Source organism: Rattus norvegicus, chromosome 5 (genome assembly GCF_021556685.1).
Source record: "Rattus norvegicus strain SHRSP/BbbUtx chromosome 5, alternate assembly SHRSP_T2T, whole genome shotgun sequence".
Lineage (NCBI taxonomy): Eukaryota > Metazoa > Chordata > Mammalia > Rodentia > Muridae > Rattus > Rattus norvegicus.
In genome coordinates, this window is record NC_141538.1 from 38,807,424 (window position 1) to 38,822,500 (window position 15,077).

General features: G+C 40.7%; 1 protein-coding gene across 1 annotated transcript in view; it reads right to left on the minus strand.

The window, feature by feature from the left end:
• Positions 1-12,929: 12,929 nt before the first annotated feature.
• The window catches only part of Nkain3 (Sodium/potassium transporting ATPase interacting 3), a 679,349-nt gene continuing 677,201 nt past the window's right edge, over positions 12,930-15,077 (minus strand). Inside the window, 1 exon segment of the mRNA NM_001109540.2 lies at positions 12,930-13,798. Coding sequence (NP_001103010.1) covers positions 13,785-13,798 — 14 coding nt within the window. The 3' untranslated portion in view covers positions 12,930-13,784.

Below are 15,077 nucleotides of genomic sequence, written 5' to 3' on the forward strand. Positions count from 1 at the left end.
TGATATGCAGAACACTTTCTAGGTAAATGAAGTATATATATATATATATTTAACCTAGCAAGTGCTTTGTGGTTCTTTGGGTACCTGTGGTTAACAAGACTAGAGGAATGTAGAGGCTCTTTTTATGTGAGAAAGTTAGCTTTAAGTATAATACTTTTTATAATTTTTTTCAATTTAGTAAGCTCTGTTTATGCTGATGCAAACAACATTGTAGTTCACTATTGTAATTCTTAAATTCTTATCTACCTCAATATGGTCTTTTTTTTTTTTTTTTTTTTTTTGGTTCTTTTTTTTCGGAGCTGGGGACCGAACCCAGGGCCTTGCGCTTCCTAGGCAAGTGCTCTACCACTGAGCTAAATCCCCAACACTCAATATGGTCTTTTAATCTTTGGATATTCTTCTTTTTTATCTCTCTGACTTGGAAGATTATTATTTGGAAGTATAAAGCAATCCCAGAAAGTAGGAATATCATTAAACCATCATGTTTTTTCAGACTTTTGTCTGTCCCCAACTTCTATTTGAATAGCACATATAACTACCTCCTCTAGGGAGTAGAATATCTGGATCAAATTTAGTTGTTGAAGGCTCCTGTGGAGGAGACCACAATTTTACTGCTAATATTATGTAACAATCTATCTGAGCCTTGTTTTTTTAACTATTCCTTTCTCTTTCATGATACAGGCTTTTTCCTCTATTAACCAAGTCATGTCTCCTTCCTTAATATCTTTCTGACTAAGATGACTCATTAGTGTAGCTCCCTCTGTTCTTTCCAGTCCATTAAGGCTCCCTCATACAATTCATATTGGATCCTTATTTTTTGCATAGTTAAGATATTATATAAAAATAGCTATTATGCAGATTTATGTATTCTTGAGCTCATGTTTTCAGAGTTCTTTCCTACAGCCTTAAAGTTGCCCTGAAGGTTACATGCAATATCTCCATTTTCTTGACGATCACCAGACATTCTTGATTCCTGAAATTGTGTTATTTCTATCATCGAATCATTATCCATGGTAGGGAGAACATTCCACAAAAAAGGAACATGAAGTAAAATATGTACATTATTATGCAAACAAGCTTTATGCTGACAGCAGCCATCAACACTTGGAGAGACCCATGTCCTACTAGCTCAGCTCCCGGGGTGAGAACCATGTCACACTATCCCTTCCACAGCCAGCAGCCATGCAATACTCAACATGATGAATTGGTCTTTATTTTTGTCTTGAAGTGAATTGGTGCTTTGAGATTAGACTGTACTTTAGTCTTTTATCAGTGTAGATAGGGACAAAATATTCAGGATTTTTTTATATTGTCATGTTTACATAGCAAAGGAAATGTCACTGTGTTGGTCAGCCTTCTGCTATTTTAAGGAACACCATAAACAAATCAGCTGACAAAGAAAGAAAGGTTACTTTGGCTCACAGTTATGGAACTTATAATGCCTCATTACTTTCGTGTTAGCTTAGTAAGGCAAAACATCATGATGGAGAGCAAATGGTGAAGGAAAAAGCCAGTAGCTTGTAGTTAAGCAAAAAGAAAGAAGGGTTAGAGCCACGTTACCTTAATCTAGAGAATAATGCCAATGAACTTAGACCTGACGTCGCACCCCTGCTCTGCCGCTTTCCCACCCTGTCGTTCTGCCTCCACACACACATTAGGCTCCATCTCCTAGAGGCTCTACCATCTTCCTATGGTGCATCAGCTGCAGGTTGAGCCTTTAATGACTTTAGAAGACATTTAAGATCCACATTATAGTATCACTAAAACATGTTTTCCCATTTTTAATAAAGTTACAGAATCATATTAATACTATGAAAGCAATATGTACATTTCCCATGCAATGTGCCCCTCTCCTTCCCTTCCTCTGATGATGATGAGGTAAGGGCGAAGAGTAGTTGTTACTACAAAGGTAATTTACTCTCTGTTCCAGGGGATAGAATCCCAGCTTGGGTGACTCGGGTCAGATATTTAACACTCTTTACACCTGGGAAATCATGCTGGTGGTAAGGGGTTATTGCTCCCCTATGCTGGGTGGAGGGTATTTTGTGTGACTGGACTCAGAAATAATGAAGAAGTTAGAAAAGAGTATGTATCTTGGGAGCAGCATGGTGATAGATAAGGGGGAAGGAAGAAAGGTCTGACCACAAGAATGAACTTAGTATTACTCAGGACACTAGGCCCTGGAGCTTACTTTTAGTCATTTTTTCCCCTGGGCTGTATTCTACATGTTAAACAGTCCCCATCAAACCATGGTATAATTAGTTAGTTATTATCATATAGTTATGTTCTCTTTGCATGAAGATCAAAATTATAGTCTGGTTTCTGCTTTGGAAGAGGCTGCGGAGGGTGAATTTCAGAGGTAGGAGCTGAGTAGATCATTGGCTGAGAAGACAGCTTAGCCAGAACCAGTGGCAAATTGGGTCCTTCAAATTGGGCAGTGCAGTCCTTCAAATCTTCTGGAGCTTCTTGGCAAACAGACTGGTTTCTTCTAGTCATAAAAGCAATCAACTTTCCTTGCTTGTGAAATAGAAGTGTAAACTCTTGAAATCTGAAGAAGGAAAGAACACTCAGGATGCACAATTGTCCAAATTTCTTTTACAAATCACAGAATAGGGAAAGGAAACATCACTGTCTGAGATGCCCAGGAGCACAGGTCTTGAATTTTGCAATATTTATATTTGCACAATGAAATTAGGGATATACTCTAAAACTAAATGCAGAATCTATTGATTTCTATGTCCCTGAAAGTATTTTATACATATGCATAATACTTATTTTACTAATTTTATGTGAGTCAAAGTTTTGTGGCCTAGACTTTTGGACCTGTGGCATCATGGCAGTGCTAAAAACGTTTTGAATTTTAGACTTGGGGATTGAGGATGCTGAGCATGTGTTATAAGGTGAAGCATTAAAAATACATTCACCTTCTATTTCAATGTACACTTTTATTCATGGTTGAAAATAATAATTACATGTAACTCGTAAACTTATTCAGAATCAGTGTTCAGAGAGACATAAAATGTATGGGTTAAATGACATATTCTGATGACTATGGAATATACCATACAGGTAGAATCACAAAATATAAAATGAAAACTTGCGAAAACAAGTCCTGTTACCTATATGTGTAAGAAAAGCAAGACTCGTTTTCCTACAGGCTACCAATATTATACAGGGAAGTTCTTGACAGAGTTCAATTATTTTCATGTACTTCACTTGGTAGCTCAAGAAATGATAGAAAAGGACACCAGTATACAGAGAAGTCACTTCATAGTGTTATGTGATAATAGAAACTCGTATTAATACAAAATATCACTTGAGGTTTTTTTTTTTTTTTTTTTTACATAGAGTTCTAGAGCCAAGTTTGAGAGACATCTTGGTTAGCAAGCAATCTGAGAATTATTAAAAACAGATTTTCTTAAACAAGTATGTTTTTGCTGGTAAAACTGTTGACGGTTTAAAAGCAACTGGAAGTAGACGAGAGGTCATTTTAACAGCAGGCATGGAGCGAAATGCTTTGTCACTTCCACTCATCTCCATAAGGTGGCAGAGTTGTCATTACAAAGGTATTACAAAGTTGGCATCACAGAGAGCAAACTCACTGTTAGTCTCTAGAACAGTAGAAGGCTTCCGGTCATTTTTGCCATTTCAATATTGCTATCTTCATTCAACAACAGTACTAATAGTACCCAGTTTATCAGAAATAACAGCAAAGGAGCAGCACGGACCTCCAACACCAGGGTTTCCTGCAGACTCCCCTGCTCTGAGCACTGCTTTCTCTTTCCAGACATTTATGTCTCTGCAGGGTCTCTTCCACATCCAATCACTCCAGGCCCCATGGTGGTACTCCCAGATCACCACAGAGGGAACTAGAGTGTATCTGTGTGTGGCTGAGGCGAGCATAATTATTTAGACTGGCAGGGGGCTGTAGCCTGGCCTACCTTAATGAGAACTCAGGAGTGCGATGGGTTGGCTTTGGCTTATGTGGTCTGGTAACGGGTTCTTAGATCTGTCAATCAAGTCCTAAGTGCTAGGGCACTGTTTTCAAATATGGCGCTTCAAATATGCTCAGAGGGACAGGTGGCTTAGATCTCAGTGTCTTGAGCATCACAGAGTGAACGAGCAGTGGCATCGCAGAGGCTGAGCTCTGTAAAGGAGGAAGTTTGCCCAAAGCTATGAGGATTTCTGTAGTCAGCTTCTCAAAGATAAATGAGACATTTGATCAGTTTTCATTGCCCCTCTGCCTCCTGGGTTGGGGGGAGTTTTTCAAAACCAGATTCTTGCCAATTGTTTTTTGAAAGGATCTCAAGGCAGAAAAGGAAGGCTACATTTAGGCTGACAACATTCCTTACTCACAAGAGCTCAGAGTCTGTTGGGGAAGGGCGTTCTCCATACCTTCTTACAGGGCCCAGATGTTTTAGAGTGGTATTTGCTTGAAGCTTTGCAGATTAATATATACTCCTAGGGGTTGGAAATTATGTTCCCCATTGACAGACTTTCTCTTATTTTGCTTTACTTCTCTAATAATTGAACAGTGCCTCACATCCATGAGATTCTTTGCAGGCTTACTTTGAAAGAAAGGCAGTTACCATGACTTGCCACCACAGTTTGCATGGTGTCGCTTAAAGGAGTTCAAAGAACCTTGTGTCCCTTGGTGTCTGCTGGTGGATTTAAAAAACAAAACAAAAAACAACTAAGTATGGCAGTGACCTACAATAAAATTTCCCTATCAGTAGCCACTCCTGGGTAGTCAGCTTTATACACGAAAGGACAAATATGACTAATCTCAGAGTGAGAAACTTGCCTCAGTGAGCAGCTGCCGATGGATTTTCTCTTATCAACTACTAATAGACTAAAAATAGACCAGGAAACAAAGTTATTTGGGCAAATGTAAGCCACACTCCTGACACTGGTCTGGCATGCTTTGGAGGAACTCTCAGCTTTTCTGTAAAATGTCCACAGACTCTGAGAAGTCTGTGCTGAAGAAAACTATGCTGTTCCACCAAAAGAGACAATTTGGTAACTACAAGGTAAAGGGGAATTTATCACAGGAGATAATTCCCAGAAACCAGTATTAGGAACCTAAATCTCGCAAATCAAAACCTCCACCCTGGATAGTTTCTTACCATGCTGTGGCTCCTATGTGGGACACACATGGGAGATGTTCCGGGGTATAATTATACCGTGTTCTTTACCCAGTGTCTTTAGCGTTAGAGGTGCTAATGACCATGAGCCGCCAAACACTCTGGAAATACATCCTACAAAAAGCAATGCCACATTTAAGAGGCACAGACAATGAAGGTCTCTGTGTGATCATCAGGAAAAAAAAATGCCAGCAGCCAAAAGGAGTGCATCTTATCTAGATAAAAACGATAATGGTTATAGTTGTAAGACAGGTGGAAGAGAACTAAAGAGTACCTATTCTTAGTTCACACAGACATGGTTTTAACTCACATCTGGCTCTATCCCTAGTAGGAGTAAAACAGATTTGTAAAGCTATGCACTACTGCCTATAGACTCTGTTACACAAATTTTTACATCACATGTGTACATCTGCCGGTGATTCAGATTTTTATGTTAGCTCCCTCCCTGCGTTCTCTCAGAGGCAGTGTGTTTGCCAGCATTTCTGCATGTTCTCTGCAGTAGCTACGTTTTGTGTTTCCTGCTCCTTAATCTGCTGGGTGCTTGAGAATTACTTTATTAAAGCAAATCCAAGTTGTCTTTTAATTAAGAATAATAAATACTAGGCTGGAGAGCTTCCCTCTGAAGAGAGCTCAGGACTTTCAGAACACAGAATATGAAAAACCTATCGGGAGTAGCCGAGACCTTTTTGTCTGTCTTTTGCTCCTTGGTTCTGCTGTGTGTGCAAGAGGTTGCTAGGCAGCAGCGTTCTTGTCATATGTAAGAAGTCTCAGGGAAATAACCCTACAAAGTCAGAAATTTGTCACTGTTTCCAGCCCAGGGGATCTTGCTGGGAACTCTCACCTACAAGTTACTAGAAGAGGATGAGAAATTGCTTCGTTATTCTATGTCAGGCATTTTGCTCTAGGAACTGATGTGGATATTAATTCCCACTCTCTTCACTTCAGGGTTGTCCCTCGAGGACGCCAAAGTGTTTTGAAGTGTTCACACCCACGTTTCCCTTGAGCTATGTGAAATGGAAAGAAAAAAATGTAACATCTACATCTTTAAAAGAGAACGAGGCATGCTTTTATTGCAATTATTACTGATGCTAATAATACTCCGTGCTTCTAGCCGCATCTGCCATGTGGCAGCGCAGATCCCCAGCAGAATTTAAAGGAACACTCTCACTTTCTTAAACGTTGTGTTTAATTATTATGCAGCTCCTTAGTTATGGGTATGGAAATGCAAGGTTCCTGGGGAGGAAATCAAGGAAGGTAGATGGCAGGGGTCCCGAAACAAAGGAGAAATAAGCAAACAAGCCCAGAAACTTGCTGACATCACTACCCACACTTCCTACTTTGGCAAGGATTGAGTCAAAGCAGACCCGGCAGACCTAAGACCACAGGGGCATTTTTGAGCCAGTGGAGGGGCTTTGATCTCTGGGCATATTTCAGGTAGTTTGACATCTGTCATCAATACCTTTCCTTGTGTTCCTAAAAAGTCTAACAGTTGCCAACTGATGTTTTAAATCCACTATATGAAGCATGTGGTTTAAACACAATGAAATGAACTAATGAGCCCTCTGAAAACTAAAATTATGTAAGCCACAAGAGTAAGAACTCAAGGGTTGTAGTCTTAGAGACCTAACTCACAGGCTGGGATTGTGGCACCGGCCTTTAATCCCAGCACTCAGGAGGCAGTGGCAGGTGGGTGGGTGTCTGAGCTCCATGCCATTCAAGGATCTCAACGGAACAAACAAACAGAGATATTTAACTTACTACTCCATACATTATAATTTGCATAATGCACCAAGCCCTGTGAGTGGTGGGATCTTAAATGCATGATAAAGATGAAAAGTTATGGAGAACCCAAATAAATGCCTATGTATATCGGATGAATAAATGGATCTATTATTACAAACTGTTTATAATTCCCCCCCACCCCCCAGTAATGAGAAGGAGAGTATGTTTGACACAGTGAAGGAGCTGGAAAGCTGGCTCACAGCATTACCTCTTTCTGTTATCTGTTTATTTATTTACGTACTAATGGAACTGAGGATTGAACTCTGTGCCTCACATGTGCTGGGCAAGCACTCTATGGATGAGTTATATCCTCAGTACCTGTTTCTAGTCTCAAGACCTGAATTCAATATAGTAACTTTAATTACTGGGCTCTGACTTTGATATGAGACTGCAGGTGGTCTTCATAAACTATTTTGTGAAACTCTAGGCAGCGAATAAGCTTTATGGTTAGAATTTAAGATGCCAGAAGGAAAAGAGTGATCCCCGTTGAGCAAGGGAAGCTGAAACTGTAACAAGCAGTCAAAAAGTGGCTTTGAGCAAGTTAGTAGCACGTTCACTTCCCCAGGACTGTCATCTAACAGTTAAAAGTAAGCTGTCTGAGTGCTGGCTGGTAAACGCAGTGTGCAGGTTGTTCAGAGCACACAAAATTGTGTTTAAGGTGCAAGCGAAGAGAGCAGACACAGGGAGACTAAGCTGGTCTGTCTTGTGGAAAGCAAAATCACAATTATCCGTACTGGGATCTCAGGCCTTCTTCTGGTGTGCATGAAGACAAAGTACTCGTAAACATAGAATAAAGAAACGAATCTTAAAAAAATAAGACAAAACAGAGAGAAAGCAGTGACCTGTGGTCAGGGATTTCTAATTACAACACCCCCCCTCCTCCTCCAGAAGACAAAATGAAGTTGATAAAACAAGCAAAACAAAACAAACAATAACAAAATGGAGAGAATACTAATGTCCTTAGGCTAGCGATTCTGCTAAGAAAAAAGGAGAGGCAGGTGATGGAGAGGAGGACAGCAGCATGTGTCTGCTTGCCAGGAGCCCACAACCTGAACATCCAGAGCTATGCAGATCTGCATCAAATTCTCCACAAAACAGCCAGCCACGAAAAGCCTGGTCTGTAGGGACTCCATAAAAAGACAGATGAGGAATGAATGTAGAGGAAAGAGGCTAGACTGATTCACAGATATAATAGGACACCTGGTGATTTCACCTCTGTGACCAGCCTCAGTGTTCTCCTCCTCAAATGGGCATAGGGAGACACCGTAGGTCTTTCCAGTGCTATGTGTTTAGCTTGCAGTAAAAGAGCATATACTCCTATGGGTGTGTGCACCTGAGTCCAGGTAACTGCAAAGGTTAAAAGTGGGAGTCAGATCCCCTGGAACTAGAATTACAGTTGTGAGCTACCCAGTGTGGATGCTGGGAACTTAACTTGGGTACTTTGTAAGAGACGCAGGCAAGTGACTCAACATTGAAGCATCTTTTTTTGCCTCCGTGCTTATATAAATTTCTAAAATGACATCCTGCTCTTCCGCTCAAGCTGGCTTTATACTTCTGTTTTCAAGCAATATTGCCACTTCAGGCTCCTGAGTGTTAGAGTCCAGCTCACATAATCATTTTGAAAATATCTGTTGTGTTAGCTGCATTTGGAGGCAATTTATGCTAAGAAAGACTATGAGAAGCACTCTTCCATCTCCAAAATCATTTTTCTAGAGTGTTCTTAAATAAGCAATATCTGGAGCACACAGTCTAGGAAAAGGGCACAGTGAAGTCTAATGATAAATTTTTTTTATAAATTTTCTCAATTTTAAGTTTCTCAAAAATGTATTTTGTTTTCAAGAAAAAAAAAAGTGAATAGAGAGTTCAACCAACTTTTAAAAATGTACTCTCCCCCTCTCCCTGCCATTTAGCTCTTGTAGTTCTGGTAATGGAATCTAGGGTCTTGGCTTCAATGATAGTCATGTGCTCCACAATGGAAGTGCTTCTCCAGCCACCTTTTTAAACATTAAACTTCAGAGCAACAGCAACCTCTTTTTCCTCCTCATCTTCCTCACCCTTGTCCTTGTCCTCGTCCTCATCGTCCTCCTCTTCCTCTTCTTCCTCCTCCTCCTCTTTCTCCTTTTCCCTCTCCCTCCTTTTTTTTTCCTCTTCCATTTTTAATTCTTGTGAAAGAGTCTCACTAAACCACCTAGGCTGCTCTCGAATCTGTGTTCATTCAGCCTCGCCCTCCCATGTAGTAGAGGTTATAGGCCTGTGCCACTGTGCTTGGCTGAGCTCAATTTTAACCCACAGAAAAAGAACAGAACAAAAATGGTCAAATGAAAAGAAACTCATGCCAATCAGGAACAAGACAAGGATGTACAAAAATCACACATTGTACGTATTTCCTGATCCACTTTCCTAAGCACTGAATACTCTAGGTACTTGTTGAATTAAATAGCAGTAAAATAAAGACTTTATTGATTAGTTCAGAAGATGTTGTACAACAGAGTTCAACTGTTTTACAGTGGTAGAATTAACCTGTTGGTGCTGTTATGTGTGGACTGAGCCCTGAATTGTACTGGCTTTTTAAGTTAGAGTCACTGCAAGAGCAGAAAAACCAACATACTTTCTACAGAATTAATGGAACACTGGACAATCTAACATCATATATTGTTTTCTTTCTGACCATAAAGACCAGAAAAGAAAGCAAGAAGGAGACAGTTTTATTTCATTGAACTAATGACGATATTTTCGCAATATTAGAAAGTATATGTCTCTTTTTTGTACAATCTATAAAAATTAAAAATTGAGACCTTCACTTCAACAAGATGGTGCTCTTGAAGTATGTGCAAAAGGCAGCTCAACATTCTACTATATGTGTTTACTAGTTTTAGATGGATAGAATATCATCTAGAATATAGGCTCTAGTGCCCAGCATTTTTTGTAACAAAGTTTGCTGTAGACCAAACTTTAGCAAATGATGTAAGTAGGCATGCCCTAAGTCAGCTTCTGAGACTTGTCCTCAAACAAAAGAAATGCCATTCTATTTGCCTTTCTTCTCTTTCAGTTCTTTTGGCTAGAACTAAAAATCCAGACATAAGCTTCAGCAGTCATTCTGAATGTTGTTATGATTTGAGAACCATAGCTACAAAGTATGAAGCAGTAAGAGGTCAGGCTCTCTAAGAAGCTCCTATACTGATCTCTGCTGATGGTGTCTAGAACTTTAGAATATGAAGAGGAATAGACACCTCTCTTAGTTAAGCTGCTGTTGTTTCATTGTTAGTGTTGTTGGTGGTAATGGTCGTTTGTGGTACAACTTAATTGTAAAGTAGACTGTCTGGTTATTTATAAAAGTAGATACTATGAGGGAAACCGAAAACCACCCAGATCATCAATTTCATAAGACTACTTCTTATCAGCTCTAAAGAGGAGTGAAAAGGTGCTTCAGTGTTTTCTCTCAGTGAAACAAACAAAGCCATTTGACCAAAGGAGTAAAACTGGCATTATCCAAATCAAGATGGCGTACCTTCCCGTTTCCATTCTTTCAAACTACTCTTCACTCTGCTCCTTCTTTGCTGCTCTTCCCCTCCATCCCTTTATTCTTTTAACTTCTCTCTCAAGTTCAAGCCAATGTCCATTTGGATCATTTGGATATTTCATTTAAAAAAAATTTACCATTTAATAGGATCCATGCCTGTTATATGAATGCAAGTTCAAGGAAAATGGTTAATTCTCCGTGGACCTGTGTAAGCTCAACAATGGTGCTAGAAGTTCAACAGTCACTGAGACCAGGGCCACACCAGAAGCCAGTTTCTATGTCCTGTTGCTGATGAGTATCAACAGAGTCTAGAGAAGCCTGGTCGAAGGGCAGCTCTCAAAGACCCAAGTTTGTATCATTTCATTGGGCAGTAGCTTTGTTCACAGGTTAAGGCTAGTTCAGGAACATATTAAGCCATCCTGGAGCTAGTTGATTAGCATAGAAATATCTGTATTGAGCTTGTTTTTATCTGAGCTGCCTGTGGCCAGTCCATAACGCATCCTTTATTTGTATTCTTTTCCTACTTTTTTCATTCAGTCCTTGTTAGAAACCAGATACTGTCTCGGGCTAAAATGTCAAGTCAGAACTCTAATCAATCTGTAAAGTTTTTTCCAAATTCCTTATTAAAGTGACCTTCACTCACAAGTGATAAGCATTTGTTTTTAAAAACCACACACCCAGAATGTTTTCCATAGTGAGACCATTTTGGGAATGTAATTTTTAAAATTAGGATTAAAATGAAGTTCTGTTTAATCTTGGCAAGAATCTAATTTTCAGAGACAAAAAGTATAATTTTGTTTTTTGTTTGCTCCTCGATTTAATCATGACCGCTTCTCTTGGCTTCACAACACACATTTTAGTTGATTCTAAAGACACATTTCCCTTATCAGAAATGATCTGTTTCATTAGATGGAATAGGTAGCCAGCCATCTTGTTGTATCCTGTCGGATTGAGCTAGTAAAAGAAAGCTACCTCTTTTATTTGGGTTTATGCAAATGGCAAGACTTGTTTTACCAAAGAACTAGGAAAATGAGTCAATATTTTGCTAGAACAAGATGTCATGCTCTTCTCTCAAAACAAAGTGAACCAACCACATTCAAGGTTTAGAGAAGTATGAAGACTTTTGTTTTTGTTTCAGAGACACAACCTCTCCCTTTCTATGGCAGTGAGAAGGAGGCTAAGGTCATTGGAGAACACATTCTTACAGTTTTTGTCTGATGTGGACTGCCCCATGCCCAAGACAGTCCATGTCTGCGAGTTCTCTAACCCATCTATCCTTCTGCCTAATGTTTGCTGGCTTTGGAACATGATTGGGTGTCCCCATAAGTAAGTTGATGGCATCCTAGCTCCAGCATTGCTGCATAACATAGCGGGATGGTCCAAGGAAGAACAAGTCATTCACTTGAAAGAAGGCTGAGCGTGGAGCCAGGTTGGCCATGACTGACAAGGCTTGGTGTCAAGGTGGTTGTGTGACAAGACTTGGGCTTTGTGTCATTCTTCTTCTCCCTGGGCTCCTCAAGTGGGAGTTCGATGGCACCACCTTTAAGGTTTTAAGAGCTCCTTGTCAATTCGAGGTGACTGCATTAAATTCTGATAGTTAGCAGACCCATGGAATCTATGTACATAAGAGGGAGAAGAGGGAACAGAGAGACTTTCACAAACATACAAAACTTTGTACCAATACCAGTGTGCCTTAATTAATTCAAGGGTGCCTTAGAGATATTCGAGCTGCACTGGACTCTCTCTGGGGCAAACAGTGAACAGACAGAACAGGGATGAAGAAAAAACTTAATTTTCATGTGTGTATGAAAGGAGCAAAATGGCTTTTCACATGGGAACTAATGCAGGGACAGAAAACACTGCGGTGACAAATACCTGCCCTACATGGTGAGCAGGCAGTTTGTCAGCGATGCAGTTAAATCTCAGCTGTGAGAATCAACTGGAAACCAATGGATTCTTATCAATCTATTTGGCCACATCACAATGGCCAGATATTTGGTAAAAACCAGTTTGCATGAGCAGACTAAGTGAAGCACACTGTAGTTTCTAATGTCATATTTGTTGGGGGTCAACAGCATCATGGAGACGGATAGAAAAGGGGCCAGAGGAAGGATCCTAAAGTGTCAGACATGTTCTGTATTTGGGTCAAAGCATTGGTCATTCAGTTTGTACATTTCTCATTGTACTCTTAAAATCTATGCATTTCACCGTACATATATTTTATTTGAATCTAAAAAGCCCCACAATTGTGATACTTTTTCCACGATGAACCTATTTTCCCCCTTAGAAAATTAGGGTTTTCACTTAATTCTTTTGATTATTGGGATCAATGGGAAAAAAAGAAAAATGGATGTAACTCAAGCAGAAATATTTTCATTACAGATTTCAGTAGTGAATTCTGCCGCATTTGAATGTTCCCTTTGAATATCCTAAAAGTACTTGGCTACAGATTTATGGCCGTGATTTCTGTCCCACAGCCCTCGAGCTGTATGTTTAGGTCTGACATCATTGCTGGGAGTGAAACAAAGTGCAGAAAATACTAACCTCACTGACAGCCAACTTCCTGCATAGTGGAAGGGTCCCCACTCATCATTTCTGCTTTTGCACTCCATCATAATATAAACACACACACACACACACACACACACACACACACAAGTGTGTGTGTGTGTGTGTGTCTCAGAATATGACAAGAACAAGAGATACATGAATCTGCAGGGTTAGATTGCCAGAATATTGTTGTGGACTCTTTAGAGATTCAGAACAAAGGACTCCATGTTTTGTCTGCGTCTGGTACTGTTGAAGCAGTGGTCTGTGTTCAGTTCGAAAGTTGGATCCAGTCTTTGTGTGATCTGCCACAGGTCTACCCTTGTGTCTGATGCCCATAGGCAACGTCTGCGTACACAGATCCATTAGCTTAACAGGGTTCAGTGGCCAGCAACCTGGATGTCACAGTTCAACAACACAGACAGTTCCCTTAGAAATGACTTGGAGAAGATTTTCACAGATTTTTTTTTTTTCATTTTGCATGCCTCAAGTTAAATTAAGAAAAAATTAAAAACCAATTTTTTTTACAATTTACAAGTGCTCATATAAGATGACTTAAAAACAAAAACAAAAAAATACCCACCCAAGCACCCAGAACGCATCTAGCAAACAACGCTAATGTTAACACAGGCTGACACCAAAGACCTCGCAGCTCCGTGTTCTCTGGTCGGCAGGGGGCGCAGTCCTGCTGTCTAGGAGGAAGGTGACGCTGTAGGATCCCCAGAGCTAGAGGCCAATGGTGCTTTGTTCCCTAACTCAAGTCCAGGAGCCGCATTTCAGAGTCAATGTCATTACTTATTTCGACCTGAAAAAGAAAATATGAATTGCTTTAAAGAACACCAGCGCTGATAAATGAAAAGCCTGCCCCTTTCTCCAGGCCTTTTGAAATGCAAAGCAATTTAGGGTGGGCCTCCTTCTGTCTGACTTAGGAGCGAGGGCCGAGGGCTCAAGCTCTTCTGCTTTACAGAGGAGCTTGTGGTAGTTCGGATAGGGCAATAGCTGACAGTCACAAGGCTGTGGGGTGACGTGGACTCACTCTCTCAGGAGGGAAGGCAGTATGTAGCTCCAGTTTACTAGCCATAGTCCCATAGCCTCTTCATAATAGAGGTCTTAGTCTGAGAAAAATCATGAACCTGGCTCTCTCACCAACATCTGTCCTGAAATGTACAACATTACATATCCATTTGCCTTGGCCACTGTGCCTAAATATTTGGTGGGGGGAAAAAAGAAACAAAACAAAACGTCCCCGTATCCCCACCCCTATAAAAGCGTATTCCTGGCAGCGTCTTTCAGATGAGATTAACATTTCAGTCCATAGACCAGGTAAATTATATCTTTCTCCATAGTGTGGGTGGACATTGTGGCATCACTTGAAAGCCTCAGCACGCAGTGAGGTTTCCTGAGGAACTGGGGGTTCTCCCGCCAGATCATTTGCAGCATTGACTTGTCCCTGTTCTTCAGTCTGCTAGCCTCAGCTGCAGATCGAAGACGTTCCAGGTTCAATTACTACATAAGCCAGTTTCTTTACATCTCTACCAACTCTTTCCTCTTTTCTCCTCTATCCTTTACCCTTTCCCCCAACCCCTGCTTCACTTCCTGCTTCTCTGTCTCCTCCTTCCTCACCAGTAGCAGCCCTACCAACTACCGCCAATGTAAATTTTGTCTGACCAACCCCCGAAGTACTGCAACCCTCCTGTCTGAGTCATTCGGGTCTCTACATTTTGAACAGAGTGTGCCGCCCATAACTCCCTTTGCAGCCTTTGGAATACATAGATCTGAACGATGCGTCCGTGCTCATAGTCACCGTCAACGTTAGCATCACCCCTGCATTGCCAGGGAGAGTGTCTTGGCACTCTCTATCTCTCTCCTCTGAAGTCTTAGCTGGTCTAAACCTTACACTCCTTTGACAGCCCAGGGAAAACTGGCCTCATCCTGCTACAAGAACTCAAGTGAGTTGTATACTTCCCTAATGGGCAGCTTATAGCCACTACTGACACTGGTGACTCTCTACCCTGTTCCTCGCAGTCCTGTGAGTTTTCTCCTTCCAAAATAATCCTAAGCACCCGACAAAGAGGTTGTTTCAC